General features: G+C 40.2%; 1 protein-coding gene across 2 annotated transcripts in view; it reads left to right on the top strand.

Annotated features, from left to right (window-relative positions):
* The window catches only part of ATP2A2 (ATPase sarcoplasmic/endoplasmic reticulum Ca2+ transporting 2), a 57,837-nt gene that overhangs the window by 8,449 nt on the left and 23,665 nt on the right, over positions 1-25,723 (top strand). For both annotated transcript variants that reach the window (XR_005781171.1, XM_040444138.1), the window contains exons 4-6: positions 968-1,072; positions 4,948-5,086; positions 25,317-25,397. Coding sequence is in view for 1 of the 2 variants with exons in the window: in XM_040444138.1 (XP_040300072.1) it covers positions 968-1,072; positions 4,948-5,086; positions 25,317-25,397 (325 nt within the window). In the remaining variant the exon portion in view is untranslated. The remainder of the gene's footprint in view (positions 1-967; positions 1,073-4,947; positions 5,087-25,316; positions 25,398-25,723) is intronic.

Below are 25,723 nucleotides of genomic sequence, written 5' to 3'. Positions count from 1 at the left end.
ATGAAGTTTATTGTGGCTCTCTTAACTCGTAGCTTTTATGTCCTGACAAGGTTATGGTTGTGTGAGCTAGAAATTAATTTTCTGCTCATTTTTCTTGGGGCAGTGTTCTGTGTCCATTTGTAAATAACATTTTTGGACTTCTGTCATCTCTGAAGTACTGTATTGCTATACTGTCATATGTAGGATAACCTTCAAAATATATTCCTGATCAGAACAACCTTGAGTATTAAGAGGCGACCTATAATAGAACCACTGAAAATAACTGGGACATTATCAGGTTTTGCACTCCAGAATTTTGAGTTCATGATCAAGGTTTTTGTTTTATTTTGTTTTTGTAGAGATGCGGGGAGGGACAGAGAGGCAGAGGCAGAGGCAGAATCTTAACTAGGCTCCACGCTAAACACAGAGCCAGTGGGGGCCCAGTCTCAAAACCATAATATCATGGCCTGAGCTGAAATCAAGAGTCAGACGCTTAACTGACTGAGCCACCCAGGCGCCCCTCACAATATTTTTACTATAAGTTTATGTCTGTGGGTATTATTTGATATTAGTTGATATTAATTTGATATGATTTGATATGAAGCAAGTCAGCAGAGTTGTGGATGATTGCCTTTTATTTTAACAAAACCAAGAACTTAAGTTTTACTTCTGAATATATACATATAAAATGAATGGGATTTAATTCCCAGAAATCATTTTATTTGGATTTTAAAACAGTTATTATGTGAAAAGTTAGCTGTTGAAGGGTATTAAGAAGTTGTATAGTTTAGATTCTCAGGAAGTACTGTGAGCAAGAGACGTAAGCCCGTTGTTTATGTCCTTACATTTTGCCACCATTTGTTTCTAGGGACTGTAAGAAAAGAGACTTGGAATATTGCAATTCCTTTAGTGCTCGCCACTTCTGGTGTAAAGTGGCACTAAGCCTAAAAACACATTACAGTTCTAACCCGTGCCATTTCTCTTCTAGGTTTTGGCTTGGTTTGAAGAAGGTGAAGAAACAATTACAGCCTTTGTAGAACCCTTTGTAATTTTACTTATATTAGTAGCCAATGCTATTGTGGGTGTATGGCAGGTAAGCAAAATTATGCAGTGCTAGATTTTAGTAATTTATGTAAGTGAGTTAAACTGTGTTAATCTGTTTTTTCCTTATGTGTTAACTAAAAAAAATCTGGAGAGTCTACAGGTGTTTTTTCTTTTGTTTAATGGCAACATTTTAGGCCTCTCCTGCATGTATATAATTTGCTGTTAAAATTGCTCATCCTGGGGCGCCTGGGTGGCGCAGTCGGTTAAGCGTCCGACTTCAGCCAGGTCACGATCTCGCGGTCCGTGAGTTCGAGCCCCACGTCAGGCTCTGGGCTGATGGCTCAGAGCCTGGAGCCTGTTTCCGATTCTGTGTCTCCCTCTCTCTGCCCCTCCCCCGTTCATGCTCTGTCTCTCTCTGTCCCAAAAATAAATAAACATTGAAAAAAAAATTAAAAAAAAAAAAATTGCTCATCCTTCATGGTAGCATGGAGTTAAAAATAATGGATGAGAGAAGCTACTTAAGAAAAAAACCAGGAAATTTGAGATCCACTATCTTTGTATTTCCTAGCTGCTTCCTTTGAAAAATTTCATAAACTCCATGTCAGTTTTATCTCCTTGGATTTGTGGTGGTGGGTGGGTGGGTGGGTGTGTGTGTGTGTGTGTGTGTGTGTGTGTGTATTTAGCAATATAAATTGTTTTCTCTTCAGAGCATGCTCCTGGCTATTTTCCCTCAGTTGCCTAGGCCTTTCTGACTCACAGAATGGAAGCCAGTGTATAGAACCATAATATAATGGGATTCCTACCCACCCCACTTTTTGTAATTAACTGTTCTGTAGATACCTACTTTGAGGACTTCAGCTTACTAAGACTGTTGATGTGTTTTTTTTGTTGTTGTTTGAATATATTTTGACAGACTGAGACTAATACTTCAAATTCATTTTAAGTATTGATATTTAAGCATGGATATAATCACCCGTTTCAGGACTAAAATAGAGTGCGTCTACAGTCTTAATTTAAGTGGAAACATTTTATAATCATACTTAGTTAGCCCTGTTAGAGTTTAAACTTCTGATCTTATAAATGAACATGAAGGTCTTTGTATAGTGGGATCAGATAGAAAAGATGACCTATTTGGAAGAAAATTTTAATGGTGCTGTTCCTTTTAATTTTGTCTAAAATTGTTTATATTTAAGTAGAAATGATCCCTTTGTGAATATGGGCTAGAGAAACAATACATGGCATTAGATTGTCCTTCTCAAGCTAATAATACATATTTTCCTATTAAATGATCACTGCCGGTTACGAGGTAGATACTACATACATTCCCATGTCATTGTTACAGTGATCTTATAAGGCAAATGATATTCCCATTTGACAGATGTGATGTTAAGGTCCACAGTGATTAAGTGACTTTTTAAGGGCCATACAGGTAGAATGTAGAGTATCTGGAATTTGAATCCAGCCTCAGTCTGATCCAAATTCCAAAGTAAAATTTTACACCAGTTTTCACAGGACTTACATGTTTATCTTAGTTTTAAAAATAACATTTTTAGGTCTTAATCTCATTTACGTAGTATACAGAATGGTATGAGTAATACTGAAGGGTGCTTGCCTTCTCGAAGTAGGGAAAGTAGAAATCCAGTGCAAGGTAGTATTGGGAGGTGGGGGGGGGGCACATACTGCTGGCCAGTGTCATCAAAGAAGGCTTCTTACAGAAGGTGACAAGTGATTGGGAGCTATAGAGAAACCAAGCTTTGTTCAGTTTTAGTATGTATGTTGCCAAAGTGAATGCCTGATACAACCTATTTGAATGAGATCATTTCTTTCCCTTTTCCACTCCTATGCTCTAAATTTTCCTTTTGATTGTTTGAGATGAAGGAAAGGCTTTTCAAGTAATTTTAACTGGCATCTTTGTCCTTGGGGTCTGAGATAACTTATCTTTAATGCTTCTAATTTAAATGTACCTTTGCTAATTTTTAGTAGAAGTAAAATACAGTGCTCTTGGGACATTTCTTAACCTTGAGCAGTCTAGTTAAACTCTTGACATGACCTTGAAGGAGAGAGAAAAGGAATTAAAACTGCCACAGTGAATAAATGGGAAGGGGTAGTCCTGCAAAATAGTTTCACATTTGACTAATTGAGTAGCAACAGTGCTGAGAATTTACTCTTTCTACACTGTCAGTAGCATTTGAATTTAATTAGGGTTAAATGTTCTAGTAGTTCTGTTTTAAGGTGATGCAGGTGATATTCTTTAAGCAGATCTTATATGGGGTTGAAGTTATTTTTATCATGAGGTCCCCAAATTTAACATCTTTTATACTTTTTTAGGGATGCATACATTAAAAAAAGTGAGACCTGGGGCGCCTGGGTGGCTCAGTTGGTTAAGCGTCCGACTTCGGCTCAGGTCACGATCTCGCGGTTCGCGAGTTCGAGCCCTGCGTCGGGCTCTGGGCTGATGGCTCAGAGCCTGGAGCTTGCTTCCGATTCTGTGTCTCCCTCTCTCTCTGCCCCTCCCCCGTTCATGCTGTGTCTCTCTCTGTCTCAAAAATAAATAAACGTTTAAAAAAAAAAAAAGTGAGACCTATGCTATCAGCTTTCAGGTTTTTTTTTTTTTAATGTTTATTTATTTTTGAGACAGAGACAGAGCACGAACGGGGGAGGGGCAGAGAGAGAGGGAGACACAGAATCGGAAGCAGGCTCCAGGCTCTGAGCCATCAGCCCAGAGCCCGACACAGGGCTCGAACTCAAGGACCGCAAGATGGTGACCTGAGCCGAAGTCGGACGCTTAACCGACTGAGCCACCCAGGCGCCCCTAGCTTTCAGTTTTGAGTCCTCTCAATTTCACTTTAAGCAGGTTTCAGGATTTTTCACAACAGACCATAATTCTTAGAGTAGGGTAAAAAATGAGATCACCTGGTATTGTGCATAAATTCTGTCCAAATAAAGGTTAAATTGAGCTTTATATCAGAAAGCAAAAAGTGAGAAATGAACCTTGTCCTTCGTGCACTGAGTAGCCCTCTTGGGCATGCACTGTGTCGATTTGCTCCTTCACTTCTGATTGCTTAGTCTCCAAAATGAGAGGAGACAAATGGCACATGTGCTTTTCTTTCTTCTTTTTTTTTCTCACCCCCTTGGAGGAACCTTCCCGTAGCTTTTTTTTTTTTTTAAGCATTACTCATTTTGATTTCTGTATCTTTCATCTCGAAATTTGGAAAGAAAAACTGGGTGGCTAATTTTTGATATGTTCATATGCAGTATTACAATAAATATGGTATGGGACTGGCAGTTCTCTTATGAGACTCCAGCCATTTATTGGTTTTCAGTACTGTAGAAAGATCTCCTAGAAATTGTGAGATGTAACTTGATTTTTTTTTTTACAGGTGATGACCTGTAGCATGTACTGTGTGCCAAAACACAGTCTAAATGGTTTGTTAATCCTCACAGTGCTTGAGGTAGTAGCATCAGTGTCTAAGCTTTGTAGGCACCAAACCTTGTGCGTTGTGTAACTCACGCACAGTCACATAGCTGTTAAGCGAAAAAAGCCTGCAGTGACCCTAAGCAGTCTATCCTAGACCAGCACCTTTTACTGAGACAGGATCGGTTTCAGTGGTGTGGCTGTGTTTGGAGGTGAGGGCCATGTTACACAGTGGGCTTGGGGATGACAGATGCTGTAATGGCTTTCCCTGTTGTTTTATTCCCTTATCCTTCTTAGGGTGCTTGGCTTCTTCGTTTTCTAGCACAGAATCCTAAGAGCCTAGTGTTTATCATCTTATGATGTGTATTATTAGTAAATGTCATGAATGTGCATCTCTGGTGTCTTTTTTTTTTTTTTTTTAAGTTGAGAAGTCTGAAATTTGATTCCTTGGAATAAAATACTAATTTGCAGTGGTGGGTATATGTTCATTGCTTTTATCTTTTTTATAGGAAAGAAATGCTGAGAATGCTATTGAAGCCCTTAAGGAATATGAGCCTGAAATGGGCAAAGTATATCGACAGGACAGAAAGAGTGTACAGCGGATTAAAGCTAAGGACATAGTTCCTGGTGATATTGTAGAAATTGCTGGTGAGTTGAGTTTTTCATTGTCTTATCTTAGATTGTATATCTGAATGCAGTTCCATTTCTCAAAGCTCATAATTGTTTTAAAAATATGCTCATGTATCAATTCTATCAACAGGTTTTGGTGATTTCCAACCAAATCAAGTGTTCTCTATATTTTGAGGTTTTTGGCACCTCCTTTGTGTTGTATTCATAAGGTTTGTTGTAAATAGCGTTTTGAACTATTGTACTTACTTTTGGTCCATTGTAGAACACTAGCACTAGTGAAATAGTGAACTTAATCTCAATTTGACACTTAGTTGTCTGAGCAATTTAGAATACTAGTTAAGGGCTACATAGTTATTCCTGTTTTGATTCTTGACACAATGTTTAGTCATACTTGTAACTATCAGGCTAAGTAGATGGTTAAGAGTAAGTTCATGGCTGTAGGGGCGCCTGGGTGGCTCAGTTGGCTATACTTCCGACTTTGGCTCAGGTCATGACCTTACGGTTTGTGGGTTCCAGCCCCACATTGGGCTCTGGGCTGACAGCTCAGAGCCTGGGGCCTGCTTCCAATTCTGTGTCTCCCTCTCTCTCTACTCCTCCCCCACTCTTTCTCTCTCTTTCTCTCTCTCTTTCTCTCAAAAATAAATTAAAAAATTAAGAGTAATTTCATGGCTCTAAAAAATTCTGCTTTAGAATACTTTTACAAAACACAGAGCCTGAGGTCTTGGCCTGGGTTCTGTGGGTGGGCTTCAAAGAGTTTGTGAATCCAAATTCAGGGCCAGAGCTCTCCACAGGTCTTAAAGGGGTTCGTATCCTCATTGATCAAGATTGGTGCCATGTTTTTAGGTGGCCCAGGATGCTTAGAACTAATAAGAATAGTCTAGGCTTTTTGCTGGAGACATTATATTGGATAATTCACATTATCCTGGTTTTTCACACCTTTCTTAGCTCAGAATATTTTTTACCAGTTGTCCCTTGAACAGTGCAGGAGTTGGGGCACTCAAGAATCCATGTGTAACTTTTGACTTCCCCAAATTTACTAGTGGCCTGCTGTTGGCCTTATGCAGAACATAGTCAACACGTGTTTTGTGTATGTTTTATATACTGTATTCTTAAAGTAAGCTAGAGAAAAAATGTTAAAATCATAAGGAAGAGGAAATACATTTATAGGACTGTATTGTAAATAAAATCCACATGGAGGTGGACCTATGCAATTCAAACCCATGATATTCAAGGGTCAGTGGTACTCAGTTTCTTTTTGTGAATTGTCTTAGTAATGCTTCACACTGGCTTGTGATGAAGTTGTTCTTTGTCATCATTGTGTTTTTCCTTTTAATGAACAGGATTCAAAGTGCTACATCTCTTGGCCTGTGTTCTGTATTTTTGGCCTCTGAAAGGAAATTGCCTTGTCATAGGTATTCTCTCATCCATAATTTTTCTTTCTTCCAGGGAGGGAGCAGTGTTGCCTATATGCCAACACGTTGGTTTAATTGTGTTAACAAAAGTACAGCTCAGAATGAAGTGGGCCATTGCATTTTTTTTTTTGAGAGAGAGTGCAAGCAAGGGAGGAGCAGAGAGACAGAGGGAGAGAGAATCTCAAAGCAGGATCTGTGCTGTCAGTGCAGAGCCCGATTTTGGACTGGAACTCAAGAACTTGAGATCATGACCTGAGCCAAAACCAAGAGTTGAACACTTAACCAAATGAGCCACCCAGGTGCCCCTGGATTGATTGATTGATTGATTATTTATTTATTTATTTATTTATTTATTTCGAGTAATCTCTACACCCATTGTGGGGTTCAAACTTAGGATCCTGAGATCAAGAGTTCCATGCTTCACTGACTGAACCAGCCAGGTGCTGCCCCATTGGATTTTTTTTTTTTTTTTTTTTTTTTTGACCGTCACAACAAAGTTTATTACAATGAGAGGCAAGGCCGACCTATCGGGACCAACACTCTTGATAAGAGTGCGGCCTCTTGAGCAGCCGGGGTACAGAGTTGTTTTGTTTTGTTTTTTTTTCTTCAATATATGAAATTTATTGTCAAATTGGTTTCCATACAACACCCAGTGCTCATCCCAAAAGGTGTCTTCAATACCCATCACCCACCCTCCCCTCCCTCCCACCCCCCATCAACCCTCAGTTTGCCCATTGGATTTTTTAAACTTATTTAAAAAAAATAAGAATATTGCAACAATAGTACAAAGTTCCCACATAGCCTTTACCTAGTAAATGTGTTAATGTTTTATCACATGAGCATTATTCTCTTTCAGTCTGTATCTATATATTTACACCTTTTTGTCTGAATTATTTGAGAGTACATTGTAGGCATGATGCCTTTTTAATCCTCAGTACTTGAGTGTTTATAAAATCAGGAACATGTCCTCAGTATAAGTCCAGTACAATTATCAAAATCAGGACATTGATACAAAACTTTAATCTACAAACTTCATACCCATTTTACCATTTGTCACAGTGGATTTTATGGCAGAAATATGAATTAGGGAATTCTGCCTGTGATACAGAAAATAGGTCAGAATGGAGAAGGCTGGAGATAGGCTATTTTGATAGCGTAGGCCAGAGGTAATGAGACCCAAGACATAACGAGAGCTGTAGCATTAAGAATAATGGGGGATTTTGTTTATGAATAGTGGTTCTTAAGCAGAGATGCACATCAGAGGTGTCTGGGGGCACTGTCTTTAAAGTTTTTACGGGGTCCCAACCCAAAATAACAATCTCCCTTGAGCATGGAATTATAGTCATTGTAGTTTGACAAATGAGTCTCAGATTTTGATGGAAAGTGACAGGTTTTAATAACCATATGTGTGTATGGCACTGACTGGGCTTCGCATGTAGAATCAGAGCCACTGGCCAGATTTCTAGCTTAGGTGACTGGATGGTGTGGTGCTAGTAACTGGGGAAGAAAACATCAGAGGAAGATAGCTTGTCTTCCCAGAAATAGGAATGTAGTGGGTGCAGTTGCAGATAACATCGCCTAAATTTGTTTATGAGATTTCATTTGACTTTGTGTGTTTTCCATTTCTCCAGTTTAATCTGGTAATAAACTGTTCAGCCAGTCAAACAAAAAATATTTTAAGAATTTTTGTGCTGGTTAGGCTATTTTAGTATATTGAATCTATATGAAAAGTTAGAAATTATGACCGAAGTATTTATCTTGAGTTTGCATCAGTAGATGGCGGTGGTAAACAGCATCAGAGGAAGGTGTAACTTTGACCCTCAAGGCATCTTCCCCTTGGAAGAAATAAAAGCTAGCTTCTCTTTTGATTTGTCTTTTCCTCTCAGCCCAGTCCAGTCCAGGCTTTCCCATTGCAGTGTGTCACTCTAACCATCTACTTAGCTGAGAGAAGCTTGGGAGTCATCTTGGTCCTTCCCTCTCATTCTTGAAGACCAGTTGATTCTGTTTCCAAAACACCCAAATTTGTGAAATTCTGTTTCTTCAGTCACCAGCTCTCCCTGGGACTGTCCTTGTGTCCTAAATGGGCTCTGGGTTCTTTTTTCACTCACCTTCTTCCAGTCCTTTCTCCATGTAGCAGCCAGAGCAGTTTCCTAAAGGTCCTATTGTTGACTCATCTGCTAAAATTCTTCAGTGGCTTCCTGATTGCACTTGAAATATAAAGTGCTTTTTCACCTAAGAGACGTGGCATCATATGGCTTCTGCTTGCTTCTGTGATTTCATCTTATGCCACTCGCTGTGCTCTAGCCATTCAGGCCTCTGTTTTCAGTTTTCAGTACCACCAAACTTTCCTGGCCTTTTTTAGGAAGTTAAGCAGATTTTATGTAATTTATTAATTTGTCCAGTGCACAGATCTCACCACAGCACAGTTTTGGTTATAGCTCTGATCTGTCTGACTCTTGTTGCCCAATGTGAACTTTCATTTCCTATTAAGTAGTGTTTTGTATGTTGTGTTTGATGGTTTAGGAACGATAAATATGATTGATTCAGTGTGTGTGACCTAAGCTCTCCAGTCTACTGAAGTGTCCTTTATTTGCTAATGTTGTGGTAAAATACATAATATAAGGTTTACCATTTTAACTGTTCTTAAGTGTGCAGTTCAGTGGTATTAAGCACATTCACATTGTTGTGCACCCATCACCAGATCTTTTCCAGATCTCTCTTCATCTTCCCAAACTGAGACTTTGTTCCCATTGAACACTTACTGCCCTTTACCCCCTTCTACCTTTTGGCAACTGCTCCCCTTTCTTTCTATTCAGAGTACAATTGGTTTAATATTAAAAGATGGATTTAATTCCTTCATCTTAGATGAATAGATTTACTAGTAACTATTCTGAGCAGTACACACCCTTAAACCTATTCTGCCTTCACCTGTTTTCTGAATCCTTAGCGGGGAGTGCTGGCAGTTCTAACAGTTTAACACTTTTTCCTTCCAGCTCTTCCCCCCCACTATACACGAATTGTTAAAAAAGCATGTGCAGTGTTTGAACGTTGGCCTCTTGTATACTACTCATGTTGAATTTTGACCATTCTGGTGGATGCAGAACAGAGATGATTCCTAGTTTTAGACAGATGCAAACATTTTATTAAATACTATTATCATCCCACTAGGCAGTGAGCACCTTAAGGGCAGAATGGTCACACATTGTATTCTACTTGCTGAACGTGTGAATAATAAAATGAAACTTGAAATCAGAAGTATGTGGTTGGTTCACCTAATATAAACATGATTATTGTGCATCTTCTGTACAGAGCAGATAATTGGAAGTCTATATGCATACATTGAGTAATGGCTAAACTTAGCTTGTGTGCCAATACTGTGAATGGTTCCAAGTGTTTGGTTCTTAACCATCAGCCACTCGGTAGATGTGTACAGATGAAGGGGGTAAAGGGCAGTAATTGTTCAATGGGCACAAAGTCTCAGTTTGGGAAGATGAAAAGAGATCTGGAAAAGATCTGGCGATGGGTGCACAACAGTGTGAATGTGCTTAATGCCACTGAACTGTACACTTAAGAACAGTTTAACACTTTACAGTTGAGGAAACGGAGTCTCTGGTTTATTGCTCTGTCTTCTGTAGTTCATGTGCTAGAGAATATACAGTGTGTTTAGTGTATACACAGCAGGTATATCAGTCCTATCTTGATGGGTTGGAGGTCCGGGTCACCTTTTTTTTTTTCTTTTTTTCTTTTTTAAAATTAATTAATTAATTTTTTTAAGAGAGTGAAGGGAGGAGCCAAAATCAAGGTGCTCAATTGACTGAGCCACCCAGGTACCCACAATGTTTTTTAAACAGCTTTATTGAGATGTAATTCGCATGCAGTAACATTCACTTTTTTGAAGTGTACAGTTAAGTGGTTTTTAGTATATTCAGAGTTGTGCAGTCATCACCACTATCTAATTTCAGAACATTTTCATCCCCTAAAAAAGAAACTTCATACCCATTAGCAGTCGCTTCACCTGCCCCTTGCCCCCAGGCCCTGGCAACCACAGTTCTGTTCTGGATATTGCATACAAATGGGACCATACAATATATGGCCTTTTGAAACTGCCTTCTTCACTTAGTGTGTTTTTTCTTTTCAGAATTCATCCAGGGGCACCTAGGTAGCTCAGACATTGGAGTGTCCAACTCTTGGTTTTGGCTCAGGTCATGATCTCACGGTTTGTGAGTTTGAAACCCTGCATTGAGCTCTGCACTGAGAGCGTGGAGCCTGCTTGGGATTCTGTGTCTGCCTCTCTCAAGATCAGCTTCAAAATAAAACTTTGGGTTTCGATAAGAATTATGCTGATTGTATAGATTGGTTTGGGGAATATGGCCATCAACATTAAATCTTCCAATGCAGGAAAGTGCTATTTGGTGATCATAGGGTGTCTTTCCGTTTATTTAAGCATTCTGTTGTTCACTGTGTACAAGTCTTCTAAGTATTTTATGCTTTTTTTGTGTTTGGAAGGTATGTATAATTGGAATTGTCACAATTTCATTTTCAGATTTTTCTTTAATAATGTAAAATTGATTTTTGCGTATTGCTCTAATACTTTGTGATGTTGCAGAAATCCTAGTAGTTTTTCAGGAGCTCCTTAAGATTTTCTGTATATAAAAGATCGTGTCGGGGCGCCTGGGTGGCACAGTCGGTTAAGCGTCCGACTTCAGCCAGGTCACGATCTCGCGGTCCGTGAGTTCGAGCCCCGCGTCAGGCTCTGGGCTGATGGCTCGGAGCCTGGAGCCTGTTTCCGATTCTGTGTCTCCCTCTCTCTCTGCCCCTCCCCCGTTCATGCTCTGTCTCTCTCTGTCCCAAAAAATAAATAAACGTTGAAAAAAAAATTAAAAAAAAAAAAAAAGATCGTGTCATCTGCAAACAAATACATTTGCATCTTTCCAGTATGGGTGCCTTTTATTTCTCTTTCTTGTGTAATTGCCCTAGCTAGAATTTCCAGTAGAATATTGAATAGAAGTGACAAGAGCAAACTTCTTTGTCTTGTTCCTGATCATAGGGGGGAAACCGTCTTCTGTCATGAAGTCTGGTGTTAGTTGTGGCTTTTGTAGATTATTTTAATCATGTTGAAGCCCAATCACAATTTAATTTTTAGGTTGTCAGTATATTTTTGTTTGGTGACTTTTCATGGTGGTTGTATATCCGTGTCCAAATTAGAAATTGCAGTTTTGGGGCGCCTGGGTGGCTCAGTCGGTTAAGCATCCGACTTCAGCTCAGGTCATGATCTCAGAGTCTGTGAGTTCAAGCCCCACATAGGGCTCTGTGCTGACAGCTCCGAGCCTGGGGCCTGCTTCGGATTCTGTGTCTCCCTCTCTCTCTGCCCCTCCCCTGCTCATGCTCTGTGTTTCTCTCTCCCTCTCTGTCAAAAATGAATAAACATTAAAAAAAAAAAAAAGAAATTGCAGTTTTGCTGAATTACTAGAAGCAGTGGGTCATTGAATTGGGTAGGCTGTAATTCTTAGACATTTACGGTGAGTTGTGTGGAACGTTTAGGAAAAACTTCCTGTGACTGCTTTACCTGAGCCAGATAAATAAGTGTTTATTTTTAAAAAATATACATGTTGAGGCTTTTTAACTTCTACTTTTATTAGGTTAGTAGTCTAATTGACTGTGTCATTTGTCATTTAGCCCAATAATTTGGTTCTGTGAAACTATAGAGATGAACAATTTGAATTCTAAGTATACATCGAGATTATCTCTTGCCAGGCGGCCTTGGCAGTGCCAGTGTACTCTCTACATAGCCTGAAGGGATAAATGGCATGAATTGTGGTTTTATACTTGGTAACTTTTATGCTTTAAATTAGGAAATTAAGTTTGAGGAATTCTTTGATGAATTGAAAAACACTGGAAAATACTGTGAAATATCTTGTAGATGACAGCAAATGTGGAGTTGCTATTTGAATACTTGTAGAAAGAGACCTTTTTGTAGTCAGTTTTTGGATATAAGGATCATCTAAACTTAGATGATAAAGTTCTTTCTGCTAGCTTTTGGGAGACTATAGAGTGGTTTTGCTGAACTTTCTGAAGATTAGGCTGGACCAAGAGGCATTTTGAGGGAGAGATGTAGGAATTGAGGAAATTAAATATATGTTGCTATACCAGCTAATAATCTTTCGCAGCAGACATTGTGTAAGCATGCATAGCATATGCGATGCCTAAGAGGTATCTAGAATACAGGAGCCAAATAAAATTGCTTCAGCAAGTAAAAAAAATGGAGATAGTCACATTTTCATCTTCTGAAGCCATGGTGTTTTTTAAGCTCTCTATATTATCTGCTTATCAAAGTGATTCAAGCTATGATAGTCATAAAATTTTTAACTTTAGAATTTTGGGGGTCCCAGTGTATGCCTGGGGAGTAGGTTATTTATTGACTCTCCAGGCTATTGTTTTCAGGATTGTTTAAAAACAAACCTTATGTATCTTGGTAACCCGGAGTTGGCGAACCGTACAAAGACATAAATACCCTTAGATGATTTCTGTCCTGTAGTATACTCTGGAGCAAATCCTACTTTAAGGTTATGTAAATGATACAAATGACACATTCTTAACATGAAATTACATTTGCTTTAGCTTCTAAGGAAATCGATTTTCTATTTCTTAAAATGAAAAGTCAACGTTCAGTAGTGCCAGCAATTTCAGGATTTAGTCAGTAAAAAAACTAATTCTTTAACTTGGTAACTAAATATTTGTAGGAAGAAAAGTTTCACTTTTGATAGTCATCTTGCACAGCCATGGAAATTAGTAACCCCTGTGAAGTAGTGTTGTTTCTAAGCAGTTGAGGGAAAGAAAAGACAAAATTGTAAAATTCAAAGATGACTGATTCACTGAAGGACCCAAATTATTATTCTAATTCTGCATGAAGCCGGACATATTAACCTCTACAGAATTGGGTAATTGGAGTAGACTTTTTAAAGGAGCTTTCTGGCTCTAAAAGATGTCTGATTCTGATAATGTGGCCTTATCATTTGTTAACTTGGGCTGTGAATCCAGGTGTACTTTGGCTTTTAGAAAAAAAAAGATTGGAGTAGTCTGACTGAACATTCACCAAACACTTAATCCATAACTGCCAAGCTCCCTAACACAAATACCCAAGTGACCAATTCTGTGCTGTAGAACAGAGGAGTTGGCAAACTCTGTGTGTGTGTGCGCGTACGTGTGTGTGTGCGCGTACGTGTGTGTGTGTGTGTGTGTGTGTGTGTGTGTACAGAGCCATTTTATTTCATTTTAATTTAATTTTTTTAATTCTTATTTGTATTTTTTAACGTTGATTCATTTTGGAGAGACAGTGACAGAGTGCAAGCAGGGGAAGAACAGAGAGAGAGAGAGGGAGACCCAGAATCCGAAGTAGGCTCCAGGTGCTGTCAGCACAGAGCCCGATGCAGGGCCTGAACCCACGAACCATGAGAGCATGACCTCAGCCTAAGTTGGATGCTTAACCAACTGAGCCACCCAGGTGCCTTTTAATATTTGAGACTGTGAGCCCCAAACAGTCTTTGTAGAAAAATCTTTTTTTTTTCCTTTAAGGCTTTAAAAATGTAAAAATCATTCTCGTCTTCAGGGCTCTTTTAAAAACAAAAACAGGCCTTCAGATTTGGCCAGCTGCTTAGAGCAGTGTTTCACAAACTTTATGTGCATGGGGATTTTGTTAAAGTGCAGATTTGATTCTGTAGGTCTGGAGTGGGGCCTGGTTATTCAGCATTTCTACCAAGCTCTTAGGTGGACCACATTTTGAGAAGCATAGCACAGTAGTTCTTAATCATTTCAAGATCACAGTCCCTTTGAGAATTGATGAAATCTCCCCAGAGGCCCATTCAAAATTTTGCATGCAATTCAGGGGGGTTCATTTGCCCTTCTCTGCAGAAATCCACTTCAGGATCTAGTTATGTGGTTTTTTTAAAGTACGTACTCCATATGATCCAGCAATTCCATTTCTGGGTATATCTGAAGGAAAGGGAATCACTATCCCAAGGAAATAACTGTACCCCCATGTTATTTGCAGCACTGTTTACAATAGGCAAGACATGGAAACAGCCTAAATGTTGATGAATGAACGGGTAAGGAAAATGTGTTAATATGCAGTGGAATATTAGTCCGTCATTAAAAAAAAAAAAAGAGGGAAATCCTGCCATTTGCAACATGTATGGACCTTGAGGTGTTGTGCTAAGTGAAATAAGTCAGAGAAGGACATACTGTGTGATCTCATTTATATGTAGAATTTAAAAAATTATAATAATCTGAAATTCCTAGAAACAGATCATATTGGTGTTTGCCAGGGGCAGGAGTGAAGGAATTGGGTGAAGGTGGCCGGAAGGTACAAAACTCGAGTTATAAGACAAGTGTTCAGGGGATGTACTATCCAGCATGATGACTATAGTTAACCATACTATATTGTATGTTTGAAAGTTGCTAAAAGTAGCTTTTACCACAAGGGAAGAAATTGTAACTATGTGAGCTGATGGATGCTACCTAATTGTAGTAATCATTTTGCAATTTATACGTAAATCATTATGTTGTACACCTTAAGCTTATATAGGATGATATGTTGATCTTTTTTTTTTATTTTTTTTATTTTTATTTTTTTTAATTTTTTTTTTTCAACGTTTATTTATTTTTGGGACAGAGAGAGACAGAGCATGAACGGGGGAGGGGCAGAGAGAGAGGGAGACACAGAATCGGAAACAGGCTCCAGGCTCCGAGCCATCAGCCCAGAGCCTGACGCGGGGCTCGAACTCACGGACCATGAGATCGTGACCTGGCTGAAGTCGGACGCTTAACCGACTGCGCCACCCAGGCACCCCTATATGTTGATCTTAATAAAAATGGGGGGGCAGTGAAGTACAGTTAAGTGGCGTAACTAAGTAAAATATTGTCTTGTTAAGCAGTTTACATAGTATTGCTGAACATTGTTAAAAAGTTTTCACCTGTTTCTAAAATGATAACATGAGGTGCCTGACTGGCTCAGTTGATAGAATATGCGACTCTTGATCTTGAGGTCATGAGTGTCAGTCCATGTTGGGAGAAGAGATTACTTACCAAAAAAACAAAAAAACAAAAAAAAAACCAAATGCTCTAAAATGATAAACATGGATCAGAGAAGGAGAAGCAAAAATGTATGACCAAATAAGGTGGTGAGCAGGTTTGCTGTGTAGCCTTTTCCCCCATATGGAATTGTTTTGCAGTGAGGGTAGGAAAACCAGGCTAGCTAGAGGTATTGGTCTCAGCCTCTGCAACCAGATAATGTAGAAATCATGATCTTAGTTGTTCCTGTAAGTCATAGTTCAGTTTTACAATCAGAAATGGTCTTAACCTTAAATAATTGTACATAAGCAGAAGAGCAAATAATCTAACAGAAATCAGTTCAGATATATTAGAAGCAGAGTTTTGAGACCTAGGGCCCTTCATTCATTAGTCAGGGTAGCTAAGACTAGGAACCATGAGAAATAAGGAACTCATGTCTCTCTGACCATCAGATCACAATGGACTAGTTGATTTTGAAGCTTTACCTGAATCTCCTGGGGCTGGCATTTCCTGATTTCCTGTAATTACCTCCTCTCCATTCCCCATGACTCAGTGGTAGTCACAGTACCAGTAAGTGCCAGTAACCGACTGCGCCACCCAGGCGCCCCGGGTTTTCACCTTTTAAAAGCAGGCTTTACTTCTGGAATAATGAGAAAAGTCAGGGGATGTGCTGGATGCTGTGTACTGTGAGCTTAGTGATGGACTGCGTCAGCAGCATGTACTGAGTGAGCATCATCTCCCACCTCTAGTAACTGGAAACCTGGCTCGTTAGGACCAGCTATGCCATTTTTAATCAGTTTTATTATAAAACAATCCTTACTAATAGCTAAAATATAGTTGTCTGTTCTCCATGTTAGTTTTTACTTTGTAGTCACACAGAAGTTTGATGGTTCCTCCCATGATGGCCTGTTAGGTAGGGGAAGGTAAATTCATTGCCTTTAGAGAACTAGAAGGGAACTTCGCCAGAACTCGGACCCACTGCAGCTTGTCCAGTAGCAGGTGGCAGTTGGGGTGGAGCAGGGAGTCTGGAGTGCAAACGGTGTGAGGATGCTAAAAGTTTATTTCCAAGTTAGTTTTTGCTCTTTCAGCTGTTCATGTAATTATTTTCAAACCCTTTACCATCTTGATGGTTTTCTTTGGTGCTCAGACGTAAATGGAGTCTGGTTGATATTCGAGACGCTCTTCTGCTTTTACAGACTAGGGACATTTCTTTGGCAACCTTCATTGCTCTACCAGCTAAAACCCTGCTCTCACGTGCTCTTTCCCCTCCACCTCTAGCTAATCTGTGCTAGCATACATGTTCTGTTTTGTTTTTAGTCTAAATGTAAAATTTAAGTAACAATCACTTGTTTCTTCATTCAGCTTAACCAAGTCTGAGATCTCTTTGGTCTTGACTCTCTTCATTGTTCCTCCCTTTGTGACATTCTTCAACTTGATAGTTATCATAAGTCCCTGATGGTTGTTTATTAAAGGAAATAATGTGTGCAAGTATTTTATTTGTTAACAGATATTTATCTGGCACCCACTGTGTGCCAGCACAGTGCTCAGGGCTAGGAAATGCACAGTGACTGAGTGCGTGCCTCATGGAGCTTTTGGTGTAATAATGGGAAGACTTACTGAGCACGTATGTGAGCGTGTCCGGAAAGGAAAGAACAGCTCTCTGTGGGCGCATCGAAAGGGATGCCAACCTAAAATGGGAATTTGAGGAATGCCTCGCTGTTCGGGGTGGGGCAAGGTGGCAGAGAAGAGGGTGTATGAAGACTCAGAAAGAGCTTTGAGGAATTGGAGACCGTTTTGTCGGAGGTTAGAGGGAGAGGAAAGTGGTAAGAAGCAAGCAGCAGCTGGGCCCTGGAAAGTGCTATAAACCACCTTTAAGATACTGACTTGATCTCAGTTCTGGGAGGAAGAAGGTATTTAAACATTTTATTTTATTTTTTTTTATTTTTTTTTTAATTTTTTTTTCAACGTTTTAATTTATTTTGGGGACAGAGAGAGACAGAGCATGAACGGGGGAGGGGCAGAGAGAGAGGGAGACACAGAATCGGAAACAGGCTCCAGGCTCCGAGCCATCAGCCCAGAGCCTGACGCGGGGCTCGAACTCACGGACCGTGAGATCGTGACCTGGCTGAAGTCGGACGCCCAACCGACTGCGCCACCCAGGCGCCCCGATATTTAAACATTTTAAATAAGAGACTGTAATATTTGCATTACTTTTTTATTTTTTATTTTATTTTTTGAGAGAGAAGGGGCAGGAGGAGAAAGAGATCATCTTAAGCAGGCTCCATGCCCAGCATGGAGCCCAACACGGGTCAATCTTAAAACCGTGAGATCATGACTTGAGCTGAAGTCAGACGCCTAGCCGACTGAGCCACCCAGGCACTCACCCCTCCACCCCCCCTTTTTTTTAAGAGAGAGCGTGAGAGGGTGCAAGTATGGGAGAGGGCAGAGGGAGAGAGAATCTTCTTAACCAGGCTCCACTCTCAGCACGGAGCCCTATGCAGGGCTCGATCCCTCTACCCTGGGATCATGACCTGAGCTGAAATCAAGAGTCCCCAGCTTAGCCAGCTGAGCCATCCAGGTGTCCCTACATTTGCATTTTAAACCATCATAGATAATACTTTGAACAAATGGACTGGAAGCAAACTTAGTGTACTATGGTGATTTGTAATGTTCCTTCCCTACTTACCCTGAGGTCTGGAGAAAGCAGGCAAGTGGACTTCTCAAGTGAGGAATTTCATTCACTTTGCCCAACTATAAAATTGATGACTCAAATCAGAACAATGAAAATATTTAAGTCATAGTTAAATGTTTAATCTAGGTTAATTCTATTACAGCTTGCTTTTCCTAGGAGCCATTTAAAGTAAAAAAACGACGGGCGTGTGGACGGCTTAGTCAGTTGGTCTCGGGTCATGATCTCACAGTCCATGGGTTTGAGCCCCACGTCAGGCTCTGTGCTGACAGCTCAGAGCCTGGAGCCTGCTTCAGATTCTGTTTCCCCCTCTCTCTCTGCCCCTCCCCTGTTCATGCATGTGTGCTCACTCGCTCTCTCTCGCTCTCTCTCAAAAATAAATAAACATTAAATAAATAAAGAGATAAATACATATATTAAAAAAATAAACTAAAAAACAATAGTGGTATTTAGGAGATAATTTCTGATCTTAAATATAGTTTTTTTAGAAAAGACTTGAGGGGCGCCTGGGTGGCGCAGTCAGTTAAGCGTCCGACTTCAGCCAGGTCACGATCTCGCGGTCCGTGAGTTCGAGCCCCGCGTCAGGCTCTGGGCTGATGGCTCGGAGCCTGGAGCCTGTTTCTGATTCTGTGTCTCCCTCTCTCTCTGCCCCTCCCCCGTTCATGCTGTCTCTCTCTGTCCCCAAAAAAATAAATAAACGTTGAAAAAAAAAATTTTTTTTAAAAAAAAGACTTGAATAGCTGGTAGAATTTGCCTCAGTAAATTAGATTTTTTTTCCCCTTCATAGAACTAGTTCATAAAAAAGCCTTTTCTGAGTAATGCTGATTTAACCATCAGTATTTGTTTATTTTTAAATATTTAATTTTTTTTTTAAGTAATCTCTACATTCAACGTGGGGCTTGAACTCATGACCCCAAGATCAAGAGTCATATGCTCCACCCACTGAGCCAGCCAGGTGCCCCCATCTGTATTTATTTTTGACATAGTGATGTAAACATCGTTTACGTACCATGGACTACATTCCTTTCTAGGTTTTAAGATAAGGGAAGTTTGCGTTCATTTCTAAAATGTGGCAGAGTAATTTCCTTTGACTTTTACTTGCATTCTTGGTGAGCTAGTATTAATTATACATGGAGGATTTTTTTCAGAGTAGAAATCCCTATTGTGGTAGCAGGTTAAAGACCGATGGACTTATGAAGCCAAGAGCTGAATCTGAAAAGTGTCAGAGGTTAAACAAATGGAAGGTATTTCTAACAGTTTATTCTTTTATTACACCACCAGAACCTAAGAGACGGGGAAAAAATTTTCAGAGGAGAAAATTGCAGAGCATCCCCTTGACAAGAGTAAGAATTTTCCACTACCACTTGCCGTTAAGGGCATTGACATGCTCCATCAGGGAAATATTACTGGGTGTGATCATCAGGAACAGCACTGCCTGCTCCTCACACACAAAACCCTCTGTCTGAAATTCATAGAAGCCAGCGGACAAGGAAAATAATCATGTCTTAATTTGAAAAGTATCAATTGAATCTTCTTTTGCTTCCTTAGAGAGTGTGTGTCCTAATAGATTGAATCCTGTATTGATTATTACAAACAAAAGCATAAAACAGAGTCACATAGCAGGCTAAAAGAAGTCTTTCGTTAATTGAGGTTCCTTAGGCAAGACTCCTTTTACTTCTAGCTGTAGTTTCCTGACTAAACTGAGGGTTGATCAAGATGATGTGGGGGGTTTTCTAGCTAAGAGGATACTAGAACAAAGCAGGTGTTGAGGAACACCAGTTTGGACTGGTGCTTTGTTAGGGATTTATGCTTCCTTTCCTTAGAGATAGTTTTTGATGAAAACAATGAAATGTAGAACTTTAAGATGATAAATTTCTCAGGTGTTGGAGGACTTAAGGTCCTCTTGGCCTAGAGCTGGCATACTTGGTACATGAGATGCAGCACACAGTAGGCTGTTCTGAACAAGCTCTTCATGGGATCTGTGACTCCAGTTATTGGGCATGGTGGTAATTGTTTCTTCTTAGGTTTTTTGGGTTTTGTTTCCTTTTGTTTGTTTTTTGTTTTTTGTTTTAGTGTTTGGAGAACTTTTTTTAAAAATTTATTTATAACGTTTAATTTTGAGAGAGAGAGGGTGAGTGGAGGAAGGGCAGAGGGAGGGGAGGGCACAGAACTCGAAGCAGGCTCCAGGAGGCTGACACGGGGCTTGAACCCACGAACTGTGAGATCGTGACCTGAGCTGAAGTCAGACGCTTCCCAGGCACCCTTGGAGAACTTTTTAAAAGGTGGATTACTGGACCCCAAGCCAAATGCATTAAACCAGACTCTTGAAGAGTAGTTTCTGAGAGTGTATAGTTTATAAAAGGCTCCCAGGTGATCTTTTGTTTTAGCTCCTAAATATTTATTTTTTTCCAACTTTTTTTTTTATTTATTTTTGGGACAGAGAGAGAACATGAACGGGGGAGGGTCAGAGAGAGAGGGAGACACACAATCGGAAACAGGCTCCAGGCTCCGAGCCATCAGCCCAGAGCCCGACGCGGGGCTCGAAGTCACGGACCGCGAGATCGTGACCTGGCTGAAGTCGGACGCTTAGCCGACTGCGCCACCCAGGCGCCCCGCTCCTAAATATTTAATTGCCCCCCAGTTAGAATGCCAGAACCAAGAAAAGTTGAGAAAAGCTTGAGGTCAGTTTTTAAGGGCTTCCCAGGTCATCTGTTTCACTAGCATTTGACATTTGAGTCATTCCTAAATATTTAGCCAACAATTAAATGTATATCCATATAATTTCTGTACAGCAAAGAAATGACCTTCATGTTTTTTTTTTAATTTGTTTTTAACGTTTATTTATTTTTGAGACAGAGAGAGACAGAGCATGAACAGGGGAGGGGCAGAGAGAGAGGGAGACACAGAATCGGAAACAGGCTCCAGGCTCCGAGCTGTCAGCACAGAGCCCGACGCAGGGCTCGAACTCACGGACCGTGAAATCATGACCTGAGCCAAAGTCGGATGCCTAACCGACCAAGCCACCCAGGCACCCCAACCTTCATGTATTTAATATAGACCTTTGGGGGCACCCAGGTGGCTCAGTTAGCTGATCCAGCTTTGGATCAGGTCATAATCTCACGGTTGGGTGAGTTCAAGAATGTGTGTGTGTGTGTGTGTGTGTGTGTGTGTGTGTGTGTGTGTATACATGCACACCTGTGTTTGTTTTTTTTGTTGTTTCTTTCAGGAGTAGAATTTAATGATTTATAACTTACATGTAACAAGTATTCATCACAGCAAGTACCCTCCTTAATGCCCATCACCCATTTAGCCCATCCCCCCATCCTCTTAGCAACCCTGTTTATGCCCCTATGTTCACCTGTTTTGTTTCTTAAATTCCATGTATGAGTGAAATCATAGGATATTTGTCTTTCTCTGACTGATTTATTTCACTTTTAACATAGTACACTCTAGTTCCATCAGAATGAGTATAATTTTTAATGCTGCATATATTTAGTATTGATTCCGGGGTGCCTGGGTGGCTCGGTCGCTTGAGCGGCCGACTTTGGCTCAGGTCATATCTCACAGCTCATGAGTTTGAGCCCTGCATTGGGCTCCGTGCTGACAGCTCGGAGCTTGGAGCCTGCCCCAGATTTTGTGTCTCCCTCTCTCTCTGCCCCTCCCCTACTCGCATTCTGTCTCTGTCTCAAAAAAGTATGAACTAGGGCTTATATATGAAATTGTTGAACTAGAAAAACAGGATTCAACTTTTAACATAAAATGAAGTGTTCTTTTAAATTGCTGGTATATGTTCAGCTGTTAGAGTACCGAAGTGTCAGAGTACTTACAGATTGTGGGTACCTCTATGCCATGTTAGACATTTTTTTGCTCCTGTAGGACCATGACATAACTTGCCTCTGACAGCAGGAAACATTTTTCTTTCTTTCTTCCTTTTTTTATTTATTTTGAGAGAGAAAGAGAGCGGGGAAGGGGGAGACAGGGAAGACAGAATCCCAAGCAGGCTCTGTGCTGCCAGCACAGAGCCTGTTGTGGGGCTTGAACTCATAAACCGTGAGACCATGCATGACCTGAGCCAAAATCAAGAATGTCAGACACTTAACTGAGCCATCCAGGTGCCCCAAGAACCATTTTCAAGTAAATTTTCCATTTAGAGTCCTATGCTCATGATTGAACCTTATAATTCTTAAAAAAAAATTTTTTTTTAACATTTATTTATTTTTTGAGAGAGAGTGAGCCAGGAAGGGGCAGAGAAATGGAGTCACAGAATCCAAAGCAGGCTCCGGGCTCTGAGCTGTCAGCACCGAGCCAGATGCAGGGCCCAAACTCACAAACAGCAAGATCATGATCTGGGCCAAAGTCAGACGCTTAACCAACTGAGCCACCCAGGTGCCCCTATTCTTTTCATGTTCAGGATCACATGTGATCGAATTAATTGTGACATCCAAAAATAATACAGTAAAATTTTTATTAAAATTTTTTTTAATCTTTATTTTTGAGAGAGAGAGAGACAGAGTGTGAGCAGGGGAGGGGCAGGGAGAGAGGGAGACACAGAATCTGAAGCAGTCTCCAGGCTCTGAGCGGTCAGCACAGAGCCCGACGTGGGGTTCGAATTCATAAACCGTGAGATCATGACCTGAGCTGAAGTCTGATACTTAACCAACTGAGCCACCCTGGCTCCCCTACTGTAAAAAATTTTAATTGGTTTCAAATTTTTATCTTGATGGAGCACTTGAGCTGTTGTTAGGCCATTGAAGTTTAGTTATATATGGTTACTTACTGTAGCAGGAACAGACTTAAGAGGAACGTTCTCGTTTATTCAGTTGGGGAATATTGCTGTTCGTTGCATAAGCATTTCCAGCAGGAGTTTCACTTTAACTTAGTGTGTCCCTGCAGTCAAATGCAAGGGTGATCCTTGTCCCTTGAGATTATATACTGACAGTCTGTTTCTGTGCCCCTTTGTGACCACATTCCCTAGTTAGGCTACAGGGTGGTTTAATGAACTAGAGGTCAAAAAGCAAACCAACTCTTCCTGAACTTCAAAGCTCTGAAAGGCAGAAAAACCAGAGCTAAGTGGTAGGTGTTTGACAAATAAAATGAGTCTCCTTGGACAGAAAAGCTATTTTGCCAGTTTGTATATAACCAGTGACAGTTAAAATTCAGTTTGTAGAGTAAGTATGGAAAATGAACATTTGACTTAAAAATACTATATGTAATGCTAGGGGAGACTATATTTCTTCTAATTTTTAGTTCTCCTTATATCAGACTTCCAAAACTACCATAGTTACCTTTTTTTTTTTTTTAATTTTTTTAATGTTTGTTTATTTTTGAGAGACAGAGTGTGAGCCGAGGAGGGTCAGAGAGAGAGGGAGACACAGAATCTGAAGCAGGCTCCAGGCTCTGAGCCATCGGCCCAGAGCCCGACGCGGGGCTTGAACTCACGGACCGCGAGATCGTGACCTGGCTGAAGTCGGACACTTAACCGACTGAGCCACCCAGGCACCCCGCCCCCCCTTAGTTACCTTTTAGAAGGTCAGGAAAAGCTGTTGTACACTTAATGCCCAGTTGCTTTGGTACTGATATGTCCTCATTCAACAGTATTTGAACACCCACAGTGTGCTGGACACTATTCTCCAGGCCCATGTGAAACAGTGGCTTTATCTGTTCCTATATCTGCAATGTGGCATTTACTTTATACAAACTAGAGATGTGAGCCCTTTAAAAGACCTGTTAAAGGAGCTCTTTGGCCTAGTGAAGAAGACTGTGTTGACTTAAAGATCCTCTTGAGGTGAATTTTTTTTTTTAATTTTTTTTAATGTTTATTTTTTGAGAGAGAGTGTGAGTGGGGGAGGGGCAGTGAGAGGGGGAGACACAGAATCCAAAGCAGGCACTAGGCTCTGAGCTGTCAGCGCAGAGCCCGAAGCAGGGCTCGAACTCACCCAACTGGGAGATCATGATCTGAGCCAAAATTGGACACCCAACCGACTGAGCCACCCAGGCGCCCCTTGGGGTGAATTTCAAAAGGCTTATTCACTTATTTGATAAATCAAATTTCAAAAGATACCCAAGGGTACAAAGTGAAAAGTCTCCCTCTATCCACCACGCTGGTAACCCCCTCGTTAACATTTTGTGACCCCTTCCCGGAGGTATTTCCCTTATGAATGGTAGCTGTCTATAAGTGATGTTTCACACTCATGTTCCCCACCCCCCCCCTTAATATACAGTATACCTAAGGAGGAAATTTTCACTTTAGCATGAATGGAGTTGTCTTATCTTTCTACTGTTAATAAAAAACTATGCTGTGACTACATTCTGTATGAGCCTATCTGAAGAGTAAATTCCTTGTAGTGGAATACGTGGTGTAAAAAGATTGTGCTTTGCAGTTTTGATATATAGTGCCGAATTGCCCTCCAGAGATTTTGTAACAGTTTTTTCTTCGTACTCAGCAGTATGAAGGTGGGCACAAAGTCTGGAACCACAGTGGAATTACACACTAAATGGACTGCTAATATTACGTAGAATGTTTACTGACATTACATGCATTTAATTTGTCCTTGTTAACTGTGTACTAACACAGCATTTCATTGATCTCTGCTCAGGCACTTGCCTCCAGGTGATTTATGACACTGATAATTTTTTTTCCTTATTTAAATGAAAATTTTCAGACATTAGAGTCACCACCCTGTAAGAATCCCTGTTTTTTATACATCCTTGCATACTTGGTACATTTTCTGAACTCTTATTGTCTGTCGATTTGGTAGTTTAAAAGTGGTGTCTCCTGCTTCTATTTCTTGTTACTCTTACAAGTGAGATTTTTTTTTTAGTGTCTTTGAGACGTTTGTTACCTATTTGTGATATTTTAGCTTTTCTGATGGGATAATCTGTTATCTGTCTAGCAAGAGTTTTTCTAACCCTAAGGATAAGTTGATTATCTTAATTTAACAGATTTTGATATATTTGTGCTGTATACAGGCTATGTATTTCCCTTAAAATTTGTTTTATTTGGAGACAGATTTATCTCTATGAAACACGAACATGAATTACAGAGTTGCTTATTTTAACTGCCTTTATTCTCCCCAATTAGTTGGTGACAAAGTTCCTGCTGATATAAGATTAACTTCCATCAAATCTACTACTCTGAGAGTTGACCAGTCCATTCTCACAGGTAAACATTATACATTGGAAAGTCTTTGAATGTGCAGACTCTCTCAGATCCCATGCTAAGAGTTGACTCTTGCCTCACTGTCCCTTTATCGTACTTCACTTAATCCTCTCCAAGATACTTACTTCTTAAAACTTCATAAATTAGGCTTTTTGCCAATGTATGAGGTTTAAAAACAAACTTGGCTTTCATCTCCTAAGGCCCCTTTAAATTTTACCAAAAATTAGCTTTCAAAAAAAAAAAAGTTACAAATTCCTACATTAGCAGAGGCAGTATTTATTTCTTCCTTCCTTCCTTCCTTCCTTCCTTCCTTCCTTCCTTCCTTCCTT

Source organism: Herpailurus yagouaroundi, unplaced genomic scaffold (genome assembly GCF_014898765.1).
Source record: "Herpailurus yagouaroundi ecotype Mexico unplaced genomic scaffold, PumYag 191, whole genome shotgun sequence".
Lineage (NCBI taxonomy): Eukaryota > Metazoa > Chordata > Mammalia > Carnivora > Felidae > Herpailurus > Herpailurus yagouaroundi.
The sequence above is the reverse complement of the archived record's forward strand: the minus strand, read 5'-3'. Positions and strand labels throughout refer to the sequence as shown.